The sequence below is a fragment of the Chelonia mydas genome, chromosome 15 (genome assembly GCF_015237465.2).
Source record: "Chelonia mydas isolate rCheMyd1 chromosome 15, rCheMyd1.pri.v2, whole genome shotgun sequence".
In the NCBI taxonomy this organism is placed as follows: domain Eukaryota; kingdom Metazoa; phylum Chordata; order Testudines; family Cheloniidae; genus Chelonia; species Chelonia mydas.
Genome location: NC_057856.1, coordinates 7,802,941 through 7,822,049, shown reverse-complemented (window position 1 = coordinate 7,822,049; position 19,109 = coordinate 7,802,941). Strand labels below are relative to the sequence as shown.

General features: G+C 41.0%; 1 protein-coding gene and 1 long non-coding RNA gene across 4 annotated transcripts in view; one reads left to right on the top strand and one right to left on the bottom strand.

Moving 5' to 3' along the window:
* The window catches only part of MED13L (mediator complex subunit 13L), a 428,751-nt gene that overhangs the window by 405,649 nt on the left and 3,993 nt on the right, over window positions 1–19,109 (top strand). For 2 of the 3 annotated variants that reach the window (XM_043529751.1, XM_007071902.4), the window contains exons 26-30: window positions 1,490–1,648; window positions 2,981–3,157; window positions 9,246–9,400; window positions 16,404–16,565; window positions 18,840–18,952. In XM_043529751.1, coding sequence (XP_043385686.1) covers window positions 1,490–1,648; window positions 2,981–3,157; window positions 9,246–9,400; window positions 16,404–16,565; window positions 18,840–18,952 — 766 coding nt within the window. The other variant, XM_037878503.2, reaches the window with a different exon arrangement.
* Window positions 1,643–5,898, bottom strand: LOC122463069. The gene is made up of 3 exons (XR_006286049.1): window positions 5,826–5,898; window positions 4,813–4,943; window positions 1,643–1,750 (listed from the first exon to the last, which is right to left on the bottom strand). It is a non-coding gene; the product is annotated as an uncharacterized LOC122463069 (long non-coding RNA).

Sequence of the window (19,109 nt, the reverse complement as noted above, 5' to 3'; positions counted from 1 at the left end):
ATTGAGAACTTAATTTAAAATCAGCAGATCCTTTCCCCTGGCTCTATTGTGAGTCTGTCTGCTTAGTTGGGGTTCCTGGTAGCTGTTTTCAGAAGATTGACCTCAGAGTCTTAAACTGCTTTTGTTCTATCAGAGGAGATCCTCTGCCACGGTTTTACAGTGCATCTGAGTGCTACTTTGAAGAAATACTCACCTTCACAGCTCTTTCTTTCTTTTTAATTGTAGCGCTATGGCATTTTCTGGTGTTGTGCGTGGGGATTCATGTTGACCGAGTACTCAGATTTCAAGCACTCCAGTTTGCAGCATGTTAGTCAGATGAAAACAATTGTATTTCTACTTCTTCTGTAGAAAAAGGAACAGTTCAACTGAGAGATGATCTCATGTAAAGAATGCTCACGCTGGAGTGACATTAAAGTAATAGGACGAGGCAGGCAGTGCATTTCTGAGGGATTATTGCATGCTCTGGGTGCATTGTTAAGTAAGAGGCTAAAGGCCAAGTCCAATTTCAGTAATCCCTCAGCTATGCACTGCCTAGAGTGTCTTATTGCTAAAAATTAAGAGGAAAAATAGTGTCTGTTTGTTTGAATGATTCACATTAGAAGGCAGTTCAGAACGTGTCATTTGGATCCAGAGCTCTGATCCCATTTGTAATTATAAATCAGGTTCCTTTTAGAAGGACATTTCTTCTGAACATTACCATCTTTCACAACATTCAAATGTTAGGGCAAACCACATTGCGTGTCAGTGACAGAATGTGTGTGGCGAAGGACCTGTGAAATAGGAGCAAAGTCTCATGCTTACTGAGCAGCTGATCTTCAGCGCTATATAAGGGTAATAGCTGAGATTTAGATTACAATTAAGGGAAGAGGATTTTTGAATCCCACACTAACAGTTAAGGAATACCATGATCTGTTACTGCCACCACCACTCAGATACAGTGGATCTTCTTAAGATAATGTATTTGACTTGAATGGTTGTGTAAGAAATTATTAAGAGAACCAGTGCAAAACTAATATTGCCAGAACTGTTACTGGAAGACATTCTGAGTGAAGCAACACCTCCTGAACCAGAAAACAGTATTTGCCGTCTAACAAACAGAACGTACTGTACAGTAACTATTTCATTCCTTGTTCGTATCTCCTGGGCTGCTTTTCATTACCAATAGAAGGAAAGCTATTCCAGTGGTTAAAGCAGAAGAAACAGTAGAACGTGGCTTTATCCCAACTTTAACACAGAATCGTTTTAAGTGACTTGCTCAAGTTCATAGTCTCTCTGTGCCTATCTCCATCTGTAAGATAGGGATTGTACTTCTCTATCTCAAAGGGATGTTTTGAGGCTTAATTTATTAATGTTTGAGATGCCATAGAAGCACAAAGTGTTGTTAATATTTATTTTCAGCCAACACCATCATATTACAGAAGGTAGAAATAACATTACTGACATATTTCCAGAGTTTTGTTACAGTCTCTTGAAACTAACTGCATTTCAGACTGGAGTATCCTCCTTGGGGAATGTTCCCTGCAGACAATCAGCAAACAGCTGAAGGAAGTGTGCCGCATGTGTGGGATCTCAACAGCAGACTCTCCTTCTATCCTCAGTGCCTGCTTGGTTGCCATGGAGCCCCAGGGGTCCTTTGTAGTGATGCCAGGTAACTACAGAAATGCATGTTACTAAAACTTTTCCTTGGCCTAAAGTCCACATTGGATGTTCTTCAAACTGGGTGGTTTCTGGTGACAACAGCGAGACCTCACTAGGATAGATGAATGAAAAGAGCAAGAAAAGTTATAATTTGGGACAGCCCAGTGGACTATAGTAGTACTTGGAATTGCAGTGCTGGGGGAGTTTACTTCCAGGAAGGAGATTTCTTTATGCCCTGTCAAGATGATGGGGTCTCCTGGTAGCTTTATTTGGAAAGTCATGCCCTGGAGGAAGACTGGTTGATGCAGAGGGGTCTGCAAAAATTCCTGCTGTGGGAACTCTTCTGTGTGAAGGATCAAAAAGTGTGTTTGTGTGTGTCTTTGTGGGGAGGGTGGGATGGTGGAGGGGGAGATTGGAATTGTGACTCACATTAAAAGTGAGGCTAAAACCACGGCCCCCATAATATCCATTTGTTCTTGAAGAGGCCCTGTTATGTACAGAAATCCACAAGGGAGAACCAAATTAAAGTTAGGTTCATGAGGCTCCTCAGTGGGAAGTGGAAGTTACTGTGACAACAAGAGATGCTGTTGAGTATATCATGGAACAATTTTCTGACTTTAAGATTACCTGGATTGTTTAATTTTAAAAATATGTTTCCTCTTCCACCTCCTCTGTTTCTCATTTGTTGTATTTGTTTGAATTGTAGGTATTTGTTGTTTCCTTTTGTTGGCTTTTTTGTGCTTGAATTTATACTCCCTCTTCATCTCAGGGAGTGCTACATTTTATGTAGCTTTTTGTGAATTTGGGGAATTATTTTTTTTCATTTACAATCACTGTTCGGTTCTTAGGTTAGGTCAGATTTTGATTAGCATTATGGATTGTAAATAAGGCTTCCAGTTTTAAACGAACGAAAATTCACAGGTACTTTTGGCTATAAATGTCTTGCTTTAAAATCTTGTGGGGTTTTTTTTTTTTTTTTTGGTTGTTGGGGTTTTTTAGACAGATTTTTAAACCTTTCCCTTCTCTTCTGTCAGTTTTATGCTACCTTTAAGTGTGGGATGGACTAAGGAGCAGCATGAGATGACAGAAGGAAAGATAGAGAGAACTGCAGTATGAGATCAGGTGGCTAGAGGTTCCATTTATACATATAGTGTTATTACCTTAAAGTCATCAGGCTTTACCAGTAAAAAGGCTTTTAGAGTTAAAGCAAGAAACCTCAGAAAACATTTTTATTAGCATGCCATTCCAGATTACGTGTCTAGTAATTTTATTGGACTAAACACAAATACACAACATGCAAGACTGAGGATTCATGATTCTGCCTTTGTTTCTGTCCTGAAAGATGCTGTCACTATGGGATCCGTGTTTGGCCGCAGTACTGCACTGAATCTGCAGTCGTCTCAACTGAATACCCCTCAGGATGCCTCTTGTACGCACATCCTGGTATTTCCAACCTCTGCAACCATCCAGGTAGCTCCAGCAAATTATCCCAATGAGGATGGATTTAGCCCCAACAATGGTAAGTTCACTCTGGAGATAGTGTGGTGGGTAAAGTATCCCTGTCTGCACTGTGCCTTACAAATGATACTACTCTAGATCAGGCCTGTGCCAGAGAGCACCAAAACTCTGAAGGGTCTGATTCTCCCCTCGCAGATTCCAAGGAGGCTTTGTAAAGGTTCCATTTTTATCATTAGAAGTTGGTAAACATCAATTTAATGGTAAAAAGAAATATTTCCATCAATAATAATTGAAATGTAGAAATAGGCAAAGTCAGAAAAATGCTGCTTGAGAACTTATTATTGTTTGATTTAAGGATATTTATTTTGTATATGTTGACATGTGATGTTGATGATTTGTGTTTTAATGGTTAGAAGGCTTTCATTTTTGAATGTCAACCAATGTTCCCTTTAAGCTGTGTGGCCGTATAGCAGTATGTTATCGACAGTGCATCTCTAGTGGCTGGGAGTACAACTAGTAAAAAATAGAATGAATAGAAACTGGACTTTCTGAAATGGCATTTAGTTCAGAAAGCTCATGGTGATGCAGTAAAAATTCTTCACAACTGGAAACATGGCTTTAGAATTAAGCATTTAATGCATGGAATCTACTGAAAGTGGACAGAAAAGGGGAAACGTCAGTGAGCAAATTGAGATGAAGTAAAAATACTGATTGATAATGTACTTCTTGCTATATAAATAAATTTATCCATATTGTCCATGCAGCACATTCACAACCACGCAGTGAAATAGGTTAATCTTCCTACCAGCTGGAGAAGCAAGAACTATGCATTTGAATTTCTACAATCTATTAATGTAGGAGACCAAAATGAGATCTTGGCTGCTGTATGCAATTCACAATTTCATACGCTGGTAATTGACAAGAGCATCAACATTGCAGTGAACAAAATGTCAATCCTCTACATCAAGCTTTGAGCTCAGAATGATGTCAGGCACAAGACTGTGTGTGCTGGTATTGTCCAGTTAGCTGTATGAGGTGCTCGGCATATTAAAGATGCCATAAAACAATTCTACACAGATCACAATCTGGATATACAGTGAATGTTCACTTCAGATGGTGTCTCCATCGTGCTAGGTAATCATGACTGTGTAGCTGCACTACTTAGAAAATGTGTGCTACACTTACTAGAACAACACGGTGTTGCCCATAGAGAGGACCTAGCCTTGTACGAGGCCTGGAAAAGTATGACAGTGATGAAAGAAGTGGAAACGCTACTGTGAACTGTATATACAATATTTAGCAGATAAAAAATGTAAGTGAGGAGTGGGCCAGTGTATCAGAAGTGGATGTGTTATCTTTCAGGCCTTTGGCCACCAATGGAGCAAGCAGCAGTCCCTTCCTTATCTGCATCATTAGCATAAGTAGTAGCTGATTTTGTTTCTTTTATTCTCCTTCATAGTGTTTCCTTTTTACATAAATCACCAAGAGGGTGCCAGATCTCGCTCCGTAGGTATGGAAGCACTCAAACTTTGGAATTGATGCATCCATCACAATGTGCTCATCTCAGGTGTCTGTCTACTAGGGATACAGAACGTGACAGCCGACAATCTCAGTAGAAATTTTTCTCACAGGCACGAATGAGAACTGAACTTAGACCTGCTCCAAGATACATTCACCCTTTGGGGAACCCTGACTACAGATCTCTTTGGTACTTACCGGAACAAAAAATGTCCTTGTTACTGCTACAGGGCCGGTCTGGGGAAACATTCATTGGGAGACACCCTTATCCTTCCATGGGGTGGGGACCTCTTGTATACCTTTTCCCGTTTCCTCTTCTACCCAAGGTCCTGTTGAAAATTCAACAAGACAAAGCAAGAGTTATTCTGATAGCCTCTCCTGGCCAAGACAAGTCTAGTTCCCTTACCTGATATCTGCTCCAACCTGGGATCTTAACCTAGTTCTCATGGCTTTGACTAGACCTCCCTTTGAGACCATGGTAACTTGCTCTTTCTTACACCTGTCCATGAAGAAAGCATTTCTAACAGCCATCACTTCAGCTAGTCGCATAGGAGAACTAGCAACCCTCATGGCACACCCACCATGATCGGTCTTTTTTAAAAACAAAGTAACTCTGAGGCCGCATCCCACGTTTCTCCCTAAAGTTGCCTCCACTTTCCATATAAATCAACAGATCCATCTTCCTGTTTTTTTCCCAAACCCAAATCGTGACATCAGTGAGGCAATTCTGCATATGCAAGAAGTAGAAGAGCATGATCAGTCTACTTGGACAGGACTAAGGACTTCAGGAAGTCCCCTGAACTCTTTCTTTTGCTCGAGCAAAGATCCAAACGCTGGGCAATATTGGCTCAAACACTATCCAAATGGGTCTCTGCTGCATTAATCACTTATCAAGGGCACAACCTGCTGCCGTCGTCCAGAGTCCGTACACACTCCATGAGGTCAATTTCTACCTCAGTCACATTCCTTAAAAATGACCCTGTCTTGCAAATCTGCAGAGCAGTGACTTGGGCTCTGCCCACACTTTCGCAAAACATTATGTGATCACTGGAAATTCAGCCTCTGATGCCATCTTCGACTCCACAGTACTCTCTGTAGTAACAGACTCCACTCCGAAGTCCCAGCCTCCAGTGGTGGGTACTGCTCAGGAGTCACCTACAGTGGAGCACCCATAGGGATACCCACTCAAAGAAGAATAGGAAGTTACTCACCTTCAAGAGGTGTCCATATGGTGCTCCACAGCCTGCCCTCCTCCACTCCATAGGGTTCTGTGGTAGAGAAGGAACTGTGGGGGAGGTTTGCCTGTGCAGTGCTAGATAGCCTCAAGGCAGACCACGAGGGAGGGAGAGCACATGTGCAGGCTCAAGGGACGCTACTACCAAAAATCTCTGATTAGAGGCGCAGGGGCACAGATACACTATCCATAGGAACACAACTCAAAGAACCATTGTTACTGCACAAGGTGAGTAACTTCCTCTTATTGGACCAACTTCTGTTGATGAATCAGACAAGCTTTTGAGCTTACACAGAGATCTTCTTCAGGTCAGGACCAATAAAAGATATTGTCTAATCTGTCTTCCCCATAATTTCCTACAAGTGAAAATTTAAATTGACTCATAAGTTTTCACAACTATGAACATTTGTTGATAAATCAATTTGAAGCATTTTTCAGTTTTTATCTATTGAAATATAATTTTAAAAATGAATTCTTCCAAGCCTTTTTACAAGTAATTGTCATTGACTTTTAATGGCAGTAACTCATTGCGGTGGGAGAACAGTGTACCAGGGAGTCTGACTAGCCTTTTTAGGTATCCTGACCAACAACCACATCCTCTGCTGGCTTGTTTGGAAGCAAATGAACAGCGTAAACAGCACGCTTCATAAATTAGTCTGAATGTAGACAATCCGGTTGCTCAGCAACAGTAGAACGTTCTGTACATGGGGATGAAAAAAGAATCCAGATAGCTTTGTATCAGTAGCATGTTCTTTCCTGTTGTGACCAGTCACATATAGATACATATGTTAGTTGCATGTGTCTATTGAATTGATCAGGCCATTCTTTTAATTGGAAGATCCCGTTACTTAAGCAACAGCCATGTATATAAAGTTGCATGGAATGATCTTGTTTCAAAAAATACAATCTTGTATAGGTTAGGCTAGGCTGTTGGTCTAGCAGGTGTAGTCTTTTATACGATTAACTGTATAAGCTTAATCAGTAGGATTGCTGTTATTTAATACTTTTATCAGATACGGTTTTTCTAGTTTATTATTTTGCAAAGGATCTTTAAAAATGGCTTTAAAACCATTTAAAGTGGTAGTTACAAAAATATAAAATAAAATGCTTCAAGAGGGAAGTTGCAGTAAGAAGTAAGAAAAAAATCTATTTTTAATGAAAGAGTCTTTGATCTGCTCCTCGTGGAATTTCAGTGGGCCTCACAGGGGGGAAGCTATTCTTAATACATACGCAGCTGCCTTTCAAGGCCCTAGAATCCTGACTGAATGCAGTGTGTACAAATATTTAACCTGCATTAACCTGGACTTTAGTGCTTCAGATGCTAATTAGAATCATGTACAAGGACTGGCGTTTTCCAAAATGGTGTTAAATTTAATTTTCTTAACTCTGTTCTGTGTTTAATAATTAAACTGCCTTCTAAGCTATTAGTCATCTCATTTGTGTTTTGGAGGCTAAACAGAGCATGGCATTAGTTCTGTTTTGTGCAGTAGGGTTGTAGGAAGGAAGTTAATAAACTAGGTTAATTCAGTGCTTTAGCCATCCATTGCTCTCTTCAGAATATGAAGGAAAACAACCAGCCTGTGTAGGTTTAAACACACTTAGCAACCCAGCTTGAAATTACTGTAAGTAGTTCAAGACAAAAAGTCTCCCCTTTGCAATTAAATCCCTTACATTCAAATCAAATGGAATCAGTCTATTCAGCCACCACAAGTTTAGAAATGGAGTTTAGCAAGTTATATCCCTGCTATTAATTGTATACTATTAAGCAAACTTAAGCTACCTACAAATGTATGCTATTACACTGTGTTTTAAAACAAAACTGGCTGTTCTTCTAATTAATCTTTATTTTGGCTTCCTCTGTTCTCCCTGACCTGCCACCCCCCCCCACCCCCACCCCCCCGCTGAAAACAGAGGATTTTAGTGGAAGTTTTAAGCATGTAGTAATGATAATCATTATGTTTGTCAATGTCTCTGCTTCCTGCAAAATCTGGATAAGAAAAATATTGTGAAAATATATTGCCACATTGAAAGTAACATTTTGCTCTGCGTTTTAAACTGGTAACTTTCCATCATCTGAACAAGCCTTGGCCTCATAACTTGTGTTTCAAATGACTGAGCAATGAGAATGTACTTTTTGTACAGAGTTAACTTGTTTTCTCTCCATTATCTTTTTAGTCACTTCCCACATATTAACATAAACAAACTGAATTAAAATAAGTCAATCCTGTTTTGAGACCTGTAAGCAAAACTAATGTTTCAGTCTCTCTAAGACCTTTAAGTATTATTAGCACTTCCCTTTAAAGGTAGAAAGAGCAGAAGAACACACAAACTCAACTGAATTTAGCAAACAACCAGCAATTATTATTTAAAACGAGACAGATTGCCATTTGTCATGGGATTTTAAGCAAAACCGATTTAGAACCCATAATCCACAGAAGTTTCTACAGAGCAAGCAAACCTGGCCTGGCAGAGCTCCACCCAACTATGTGCTCCAGAGAATACTCTTAATGTGGCTCATCAGTCAGCCACTTTTCCTGTCCTTATGGATGACCTGTCTTGACAATGCCAGGTCCAGGCTGACAAGGTGGTTCCAAGAATTAGGAGTAACAGTAACATTAGTAGTAGTAACAGTTTTCCAAAGAAGTTAATGTTCTACTTCGGTCCACACATGTGCTCTTAGCCATCCTCATGCCTTGTACAAAGGTATAGAGAGCAATGTGGACAAACTGCCGTCAACTGCCTCAGTCTGAGGCAGAGTGTACTGCGGTCCCCACTTCTAGATTGCTCTAGGAATAGCTTCTTGGTTTGTTTAATTTAGGTGTAGCTCTACTTTTAGTTCAATCTCGATTTAGAATTTTTCTTTTTATCTATGGGGTTTATTTCCTTAGGCAACCCTCCCATGCCCCATTTTTGAAGGGGTCCTCCTCTCAATAGTTATTTACCCAGGGTAAACCTGTTTCCCTGGGATTCAAATATTGCCAGGAATCTGTCCTGGTCAGTGATGGTCTTTCTTGTATTTGTTGTTTGGGAGACATGCATATCCCAACTAAGTGCAACATCTGTTGGGTGTTCAAGAGTAGATCCAGGATAAACTGGAAGAATAAGTTCAGGCATGCATGCCTGTAGAGAGGTACGTTGCAGTGACCAAACCAGCGATGTCTGTCACTTGCTTAAAAGCAGTGCCACATCATAAAGGCCAAAAATGCCTAGATCTCTTTGGTCACAAGAGCTACTCATTCACAGTGTTACAGTTTAGGACCACTAATTATCAAGCTCTGATTACTCAATATAAACACACAAACTACAGCAAATGTAATTTGTTTATTGAACATCTCCCTCTAGAAAACAGGGAACAGGCTAGACAAGGGACTTATCTTTTTCTCTCTCTTTCTTTCAGATGACATGTTTGACCTCCCATTCCCAGATGACATGGACAATGACATTGGAATTTTAATCACAGGGAATCTCCACTCGTCTCCAAATTCCTCTCCAGTTCCTTCCCCTGGTTCCCCTTCTGGGATTGGTGTGGGATCTCACTTTCAGCACAGTAGGGTAAGGATCTGTAATGCTCAAGATAGATACATATTAAGTAATCCTCCAACAAAGCATTTTCTGTAGTTTCTAAAAATTAACCAGCTGACTGCAGACAGAAGTTAATGGAGGAAGAAGCCTTGAAGTTAACAGTAAAAAGTTGAAGATGTTAGCTAGATACTATCAGAGAAGATGAAAGGTGCTCCAGTTACACCTTTATTTATATTACCTACTCCAAAGTTAGTGATAGCTAATTGTCATTGTGGAACTTGATTCGTATAGGAGCTTTTGCTTCTTGTGCCAGAGCCATATTCTACACCCTTGAATGGATGTCCATCTGTATTCATGAAAAGCAAAGATTATGATGATTTGGAATAATGCATAGAATCATAGAATATCAGGGTTGGAAGGGACCTCAGGAGGTCATCTAGTCCAACCCCCTGCTCAAAGCAGGACCAATCCCCAACTAAATCATCCCAGCCAGGGCTTTGTCAAGCCTGACCTTAAAAATATCTAAGGAAGGAGATTCCACCACCTCCCTAGGTAACGCATTCCAGTGTTTCACCACCCTCCTAGTGAAAAAGTTTTTCCTAATTTCCAACCTAAACCTCCCCCACTGCAACTTGAGACCATTACTCCTTGTTCTGTCATCAGCTACCACTGAGAACAGTCTAGATCCATCCTCTTTGGAACCCCCTTTCAGGTAGTTGAAAGCAGCTATCAAATGTCCCCTCATTCTTCTCTTCCGCAGACTAAACAATCCCAGTTCCCTCAGCCTCTCCTCATAAGTCATGTGTTCTAGTCCCCAATCATTTTTGTTGCCCTCCGCTGGACTCTTTCCAATTTTTCCACATCCTTCTTCTAGTGTGGGACCCAAAACTGGACACAGTACTCCAGATGAGGCCTCACCAATGTCGAATAGAGGGGAATGATCACGTCCCTCGATCTGCTGGCAATGCCCCTATGTATACATCCCAAAATGCCATTGGCCTTCTTGGCAACAAGGGCACACTGTTGACTCATATCCAGCTTCTCGTCCACTGTAACCCCTAGGTCCTTTTCTGCAGAACTGCTGCCGAGCCATTCGGTCCCTAGTCTGTAGCGGTGCATGGGATTCTTCCGTCCTAAGTGCAGGACTCTGCACTTGTCCTTGTTGAACCTCATCAGATTTCTTTTGGCCCAGTCCTCTCATTTGTCTAGGGCCCTCTGTATCCTATCCCTACCCTCCAGCATATCTACCTCTCCTCCCAATTTAGTGTCATCTGCGAACTTGCTGAGGGTGCAATCCACACCATCCTCCAGATCGTTAATGAAGATACTGAACAAAACCGGCCCGAGGACCGACCTTTGGGGCACTCCACTTGATACCGGCTGCCAACTAGACATGGAGCCATTGATCACTACCCGTTGAGCCCGACAATCTAGCCAGCTTTCTGTCCACCTTATAGTCCATTCATCCAGCCCATACTTCTTTAACTTGCTGGCAAGAATACTGTGGGAGACCGTGTCAAAAGCTTTGGTAAAGTCAAGGAACAACCCGTCCACCGCTTTCCCCTCCTCCACAGAGCCAGTTATCTCGTCATAGAAGGCAATTAGACTAGTCAGCCATGACTTGCCCTTGGTGAATCCATCCTGACTGTTCCTGATCACTTTCCTCTCCTCTAAGAGGTTCAGAATTGATTCCTTGAGGACCTGCTCCATGATTTTTCCAGGGACTGAGGTGAGGCTGACAGGCCTGTAGTTCCCAGGATCCTCCTCCTTCCCTTTTTTAAAGATGGGCACTACATTAGCCTTTTTCCAGTCGTCCGGGACTTCCCCCGATCGCCATGAGTTTTCAAAGATAATGGCCAACGGCTCTGCAATCAGATCTGCCAACTCCTTTAGCACTCTCGGGTGCAACACATCCAGCCCCGTGGACTTGTGCACGTCCAGCTTTTCTAAATAGTCCCGAACCACTTGTTTCTCCACAGAGGGGTGGTCACCTCCTCCCCATGCTGTGATGCCCAGTGCAGCAGTCTGGGAGCTGACCTTGTTCGTGAAGACAGAGGCAAAAAAAGCATTGAGAGTACATTAGCTTTTTCCACATCCTCTGTCACTAGGTTGCCTCCCTCATTCAGTAAGGGGCCCACACTTTCCTTGACTTTCTTCTTGTTGCTAACATACCTGAAGAAACCCTTCTTGTTACTCTTAACATCTCTTGCTAGTTGCAACTCCAGGTGTGATTTGGCCTTCCTGATTTCACTCCTGCATCCCCGAGCAATATTTTTATACTCTTCCTGGTCATTTGTCCAATCTTCCACTTCTTGTAAGCTTCTTTTTTGTGTTCAAGATCAGCAAGGATTTCACCGTTAAGCCAAGCTGGTCGCCTGCCATATTTACTATTCTTTCTACACTTCGGGATGGTTTGTCCCTGTAACCTCAATAAAGATTCTTTAAAATACAGCCAGCTCTCCTGGACTCCTTTCCCCCTCATATTATCCTCCCAGGGAATCCTGCCCATCAGTTCCCTGAGGGAGTCAAAGTCTGCTTTTCTGAAGTCCAGGGTCCGTATTCTGCTGCTCTCCTTTCTTCCCTGTGTCAGGATCCTGAATTCAACCATCTCATGGTCACTGCCTCCAGGTTCCCGTCCACTTTAGCTTCCCCTACTAATTCATAGGGTTAGAAGGGACCATCAGGGTGATCTAGTCTAACCCCCTGCCAAGATGCAGGATTTGCTGTGTCTAAACCATCCAAGACTTGGCTGTTCAGCCTCCTTTTGAAAACCTCCAGTCAAGAATCTTCCACAGACTCCCTAGGGCAGTCTGTTCCATTGTCCTATTGTTCTTAGATTTAATTTAATTCTGCTATGATGTAGTTCGAACCCATTGCCTCTTGTCCTGCCCTCTGTGGCAAGAGAAAACAAGTTCCTGCTTCTGGCATCAGAGCTGGATTTGAGAAAATTGTTTTAGATATTGGCCTAGTTTCAAAGTCTTCATAAATGATTTTCCAGAAAAAGGAATTGGTTTCTGAGTGGACTATTTTTCCTCACGATAAAACCCAGTGTCAGAACATAAGCTCTGCAGGTGCTGGAGTTTTATGCAAATTTTGTTTTCTCTGGAAAAAAAATAGCCCTGGGTGCATGCTCCTTCTAAGTTGTTTCTGTTTAAAGTGGCTTCTGAGACGTTGGTTCCAGCATCAATGGTGATTTAAAATGCAAATTTTGTTAATTTGAGAAAAAATTGTTGAATCAAATTTAGCATAATTTTGAAGCAAGTCTGGCAGGGTTGTCTTACACATACACATTCTCTCAGTTGTGTAAGAGACTTCATGGTGCTTTTATTTATGCCCATCATAATCCTTTCCATGACAAACATGCAAAAACTGCAGGCACTGCATTTATAATGCGGCAGCAAGGAGGCTTTTATTAGGGATATGTTGAAGTTAAAGCTGGAACATGCTTCACAACAATTATTTAAAAAAATCAGAGATTGAATTTTACTTTATCTATAAATAAATCTAATATAATGGGGATGAATTTGCAGTTGCTTTTGTAATCCACTATTTATATTTTTTATAACTACGCAATGTCCTTGCATCTCCCAGCTACTGGCGGTACATTTTTGTTGTTTTTAAACAGTGAAATTGTAAATCTGGTATGATTTGAAGTCCAGAACACACTCCTTAAGATCTTAACTGCAGACCCTTTATTGAGTGTGGATGATGCTAACAATTCATCGTGACACAACAGCACTATGCTCAAGCAATGAATAGTTTCTTTTATTAAAAACCCTCTCGCCACACAAAATTCAGTGATTTTTCAAGCTGAAGAAATGTGCCAGGTTAACAGCTCTGAAGAATAAAGTCCTTTATTTCATCACAGAACAGGCACAGCAGTAGCATAAGCTTGCCACATTGCCTTGCTGCCAGTGTGCCTCAACTGTCACCTTATGGGACTATCTTGCTGAGACTTCCAAGAAGGTCAATTGTGTGTGTGGGGGGGTGTTCTGTGATCTGGACATATGTCCATTAGACACTAATAATTCAACTCACTTCTCAAAGGCCATCAAGTAGTTATAAATTACACTCCATAAATTGTTTTCAAACTGGCAACCCTAAAGATGAAAAGTTCCATATTCTATTACCAAACCCTTGAGCCATCCATTCCCACCACTGAGCATCAGTTAACAAGTTTCTCTCTCTGACTTACTGAGTTGTTCAGTTTCTATTATCTTTTTTTTGCATTTTTTTTAAAGAATTACTTTATACAATTGACTCTCAGTGAAAACTCAATCCAACTGGCTTAAAAGCAGCACAAAAAGGTTATTGACCAAAGAGCCTGGAGACCTGGACAGGTCTTTTCTGGGTGAACCTGTTGTAGTAATTCAGTTTAACCATTAACAAGGGCCTGGTAATTGAGGTGTAATTTTTGTTTTTAAAAAAGCACAGCGTGTGATCATTACCTTCTGGGTCAGGGAAGGTCAAGCCTTCATCCATGTAACATGTAATTGATTGTTGTAGTTTACCAGTGTGAGCCCTGATTGCTCAACCGCCAGTTTCAAGGTCTGCTGTTGGATTTTCCAAATGCCCGCAGCCAGGTGAGCTGCAGCCCTTTCGAAGCATAACCACTTTATGGGCTGTTTAACTTTCTTTGATGCCTGATTAAGATATTACTGATGGAGAAAGAGCTGCTTCAAGGACTAGCCCTGGAAGGTTTCATGATGAAACCAATTTGGGTGTAGTGGGATCAGATGGGTGTGTTTCCCCAAACTGAATCAAAAAGTGGGTCGATTAAATGAATTGCCAATCCAGGTTCTTCTGAGACAGGGCTCAGTCTACAATATTTTCCAACTTTCTAGGTCACGATGTTTGCATCTATTAAAGGAATAAAAAGACGGGAAAGAACATTTACTAAAAACAAATGTACCCCTAAAAATGCAGTTACAGTTTAAAATATGAAATTAACCTCTCTTGAGCAGAACACACATCACTCCTCTCATCAGCTTTAGAAAACTTCCTGTATATTCATTAGCATGGCAGGTGATGTAAAGAACTTTAAAAGAGGGTGAGGGAAACTGAGATGTGTCAGAGTATCATTTTATAATTCAGTGTATAACCAAATAGTCAGATATTCCATTTATCTCCTGCATCCCGCCACAGTGAGACCAGCTACAGATGGAAGCATGCCAAACTTGCTTTACATCTAGTTGGACTTATTATTCTAGTGAGAACAGTTGATATAGCTCTTCAGAAAACTTATACAGAAACCAATTAATAACTTTTATTAACTTATCAAAGGAAGGAGCTTTGTCCAGTACATGGGGGAGTCTGATTCGGGAAAATGCATGATTTTTGTAATATTGTTCCATACCACGCTAGTTTTTCCTGATCAAACTGATTGTTCAGCAGAGTGTGAATACCTCTACCCACTCAAACTTAAACATAAACATAGTTCACATCAGCCTTAAGACGAGAAAAGTTTTCCTAGGAATAGTGCATATAAAAGCTAAAAGAATACAGAAAATGGTGTCTGTTTATCCAGTTTAAATGCATTTTCTTCACTTCAGTATCAGTTATGGGCTAACTTTATTTTTCTCCCTTAAAATGCCGGAAAATTTGAGCTTAGTTGCTAATGCTGCTTGTTGCAGTTTGTCCAGCATTGGGCACTCCCAATGCCACCCACTTTCTCTCCACACCATGGCCTTAACAGCTGAAGAACCCAGAGCCTAAGGAGCTTAGGGTTCTAAGCTTTATTCATAATCCTCCAGAAAATGGCAGTATGTGAATACTTAGGATTGATAGCTCAGACAGTGTTCATCAAATAGTGTTCTATTAAGAGCTTCAAGCATGGGGTCTCCATGCCAAGACATCCTAGCTAATGGACCAGAAGGCTGAGGTTTTCACTCATCTCATGTTTGTTCTGTAAAAGTAAAAATTCTTGAGTTGAAATGTCTGCACTGACATCAGTGTCATTATAAAATCTTGTCTAATGGGATTTTTTAGCCTTTTTTAAAATTAACCAATGAAATAAATGTAAATATGTCTGGTTAGTGTGAGAGAACATAACAGTATCTCATATGTGACACAATTTATATCAGATAAATACTCTACCACAGAAATTAACTATTGATTGTCATAACTAGCACAGGAAGGAATGGAACACAGGAGGTATGTCTCCTATTGAATTATATATAGGTAGGTACAGTACTTGATACTTGTACCATTAATATCATATAGTACGTGTTGTTTTTCCTAATGTGAGAGTAATGTGAACAGTCAGTACAATTTCTGTCATACCCGTACGATAACAAATGTAACTGAAAGAGCAAATACAGTTTCAAACTTGAAAGACTGAATTATTCTCTCTCTGAACTCACACAGCTTAGACAAAAACCAGCCATTTCTAAATTACTTTTACAGAACCAAAAGTGAGTCTCTTAGTATTCTCTCACATTAGCCAAAGAGACAGGATGACTGGAATTTGCAATATGCTGAAAGCGTATTCTGCTGGATGTGGGAAAGCTCATGAAATTTGGGGAAAGTAGAAACCATACGATTTCTCCAGCCACTGCTGCTCTATAAATCATCGAGATGCCTGCAAACAGCTGTCTTTTCCTTTGGAGCGCCCCTATCTTCTGCCAGTTTAGAGAGGAGAATTCCCTCCAGGATCAAATCCCATTTCCCTGCATATAGCCTTAATTTCATGCCATTAGGCCCTGGAACAGACTCACTTCAACCTGTCATGTTCTGTTGTTCTTTAGGGACCTGAGGTGCTCCTGGATTGTTAATCTGGAGAACCCCACTACCAGAGATTAGGGCTAAATAGTGTGGTCTGAAAAACTCTGTGACTAGCTAGAGGGAATGTGTTGCACAGTCTGAGATTACCTTGATAACTGGCAACAAGTCAAAACTGGATTCAGAATTGAGGGGTATGTAAACAAGGGGTGAGTATCTATGGGTGCTGACAGAAAAGGGATTGGGACAGTGAAACAAGGATTGAACTGATTGATTTTCATGCTGCTGATGCTTTTCCTTTTTTTCCCTCTAGAGTCAAGGAGAACGTCTTCTTTCCAGAGAAGCCCCTGAAGAGCTGAAGCAACAGCCTCTTGCTCTAGGATACTTTGTATCAACTGCCAAAGCTGAGAATCTTCCACAGTGGTTCTGGTCATCCTGTCCACAGGCACAAAACCAGTGTCCCCTCTTCCTCAAGGTTTGTCTAGTATGCTGTCCCTAGAGGGGGGTAATGGCAGGGTAAACAGACACCCCCAGTTTTCCTGGAAAGTACTGCCTTTCAGGGGTGTCAACTGATTATATTTAAAACTAAAGTTATGTTTGAGTTTCAATGTAATCAGTTGGCTGCTGCATTCCCATTTACGCTTCCTCTTCCCCCTCAGGTCCTTGCCTCCATCTGCAGTCATTTGAGCATCCCTTCCCCCACTTACAGACACTCAAGGTTGGGGCTCCCTCTATGCTGGGATTTGGTGTGTGCCAGCTGCCTGCTTTCCTACTGAATTGGTCTTCACAAGCACACAATGGATTCTGACCATTTCCAAACGCTAAAGCACCCTCACATTAAGTAATATTAGAGGAAGGTGCCCTGGCTTTCAGTTCCCAAGGCCTAGTCATCCTGAGGAAGAAGAAACCGTAGTTCTCATTCTTCCATGCTACAGCTGTGGCACAAAGACCACAAATGAGACGCTCAAGCAAAACAGCAGTTCCAGAAACTTAGCTTACTTGATGTACAGTGATGGACACAGTATAAGAACCTGAATAGGATAGATATAGAATCAGTATCTTTCATTTCTTTTCTGTGATTACCTTTTTGGAGATTTTCATAATGAAACAGGCAATGAAAAGTACAAAAAGGTAAATGACATACAGCTTGTATATGTTTCCAAATACTGCACACTTCACAGGATCGCCAATAGAACTATGTAATTGCAGAATTTTACAGCTTGTCAAAGCTGCAAGACCAAACAATACAAAACTACACAAATATTATATAGACATAACATGTTAGGGAGGGGATAAGAGTAATAAAATAGGAAAAGACATGCCTGAACAGGGAGAAGAGGTGGATTAGTGTCTTTAGTGTATATTCTTATTATCCTACAAAATCTTTACTTAAGATGTAATATCTTCAGTGTATATAATGCTTCCCATTACAAAGGATCACAAAGCACTTTATAAAACATACACCGATATACACTGGAATTTCTTCAACTACTTGAAAAATGTAGTCACCTATTGGGTCGCATGCAGCAGTTTCTTAACCCCACATTGTGCAAAACTACACATTTGTGAATGAGGAAAATAATATACCCCTAATACAATCCCAAACTAATTAAGTAAGCAAGATGTAGAGTAATAAGACAGTCTTGTTGTGCTTGCCCATTTCCAATTTAACTAATATCTTGAACTCTTTCCTTAAGTACCCTGGGTCTTTCTGTCTACACAGGTTCTTATGTTGGTGTCCATCATTCTACTATAACAGACCAGTCTTGCGCTCTTTCCCCTGACAGGAAGAGACAGGTTTAAAGTGGTAGTGGTGATTGTTGAATATAGAAAAGTGAGTGTTGGTTAGTGTCAGTAAGGGTACCTTTGTGGGAAAACTTGGCTGAGGAAATAGATTTTGTATTAAGCTTTGATGATTACAAGTGACTCAGATTTATAAGCTGAAAGGTGGCACCTCCAGCACCACAACCTCCCTATACAAGAGATGTTGGCTCAGCACTGACCAAAGGAAGAGGGCAACTCAGTGAGTCATCAAGCCAGCTCCTGTAGCACTTCTGGTTTTCCAGGGAGACCTTCTATCTAAGTACGTGCTTGGCTCAACTCTGCTTTGCTTGCTAAATTTGAGATCACAACCCAAGCAGATATGAAAGCAGGGATCAAAGATCAGGTTTTTTGCTCATTTTAAACCTCAGTTTTTGAGGTTTGAGAATGCATAATAGAACTATTAAGATTCAGTTCCAGCAGTAAAAACACAGCTCAGACAAGACAGAAACTTTCTGGATTCCTTCCTGAAACCATTTCGTAGGTTTAGACTTTCTGCTGCTAGATTCATTAGTGCATTGGGTGCAATAAGTCCTGTTGCTAACACATTACATAATCTGTTTGGCTTTCAGTGCTTGAAATAGCTGTTTTGCATATATGGTGGCTATGGACTGTGGACCATAGTTCAGTGTGATTTTCAGAGACATCTGACCCCCAGTAATAAAAATTTGGGGTCAGTTCAGATGAGCATTCGAGAATGAAATTGCAGAGATACAGAACGTATATGGACACAGTAGGATTCAGCAGAGAACAAACAGCATGTCCAGCTCTAGAGTCTAAACCTAGTTAACCAAAATTTCAAGTTGTCCTGGGAAGTGGGCGGGATCTGCTTATTTAAAAATTCTCAGAGATATTGCTGCTGGTCCTTGTGAAATCTGCTGACACACCTGTTACGCAAATGGCTATGTTTGTCGCTTTCCTTCCATAGGCCTCACTGCATCACCATATCTCCGTAGCACAGACTGATGAACTTCTCTCTGTAAGGAACTCTCAACGGGTTCCCCACCCCCTCGACTCTAAAACTACATCAGATGTTTTGAGGTAACATCTCCCAGGCTGTGCATTCCCCACCCTCCCAAGGCTATGAGAACAGTTGGCTGAACATCACTGAGGGATCCATTGCTTTGAACCTCAGAATCTCTCCCCTGCTTTAACAGTTCCAGTGTGCATTGTGCTCAGCCCTCTGTGGGTGCACAAG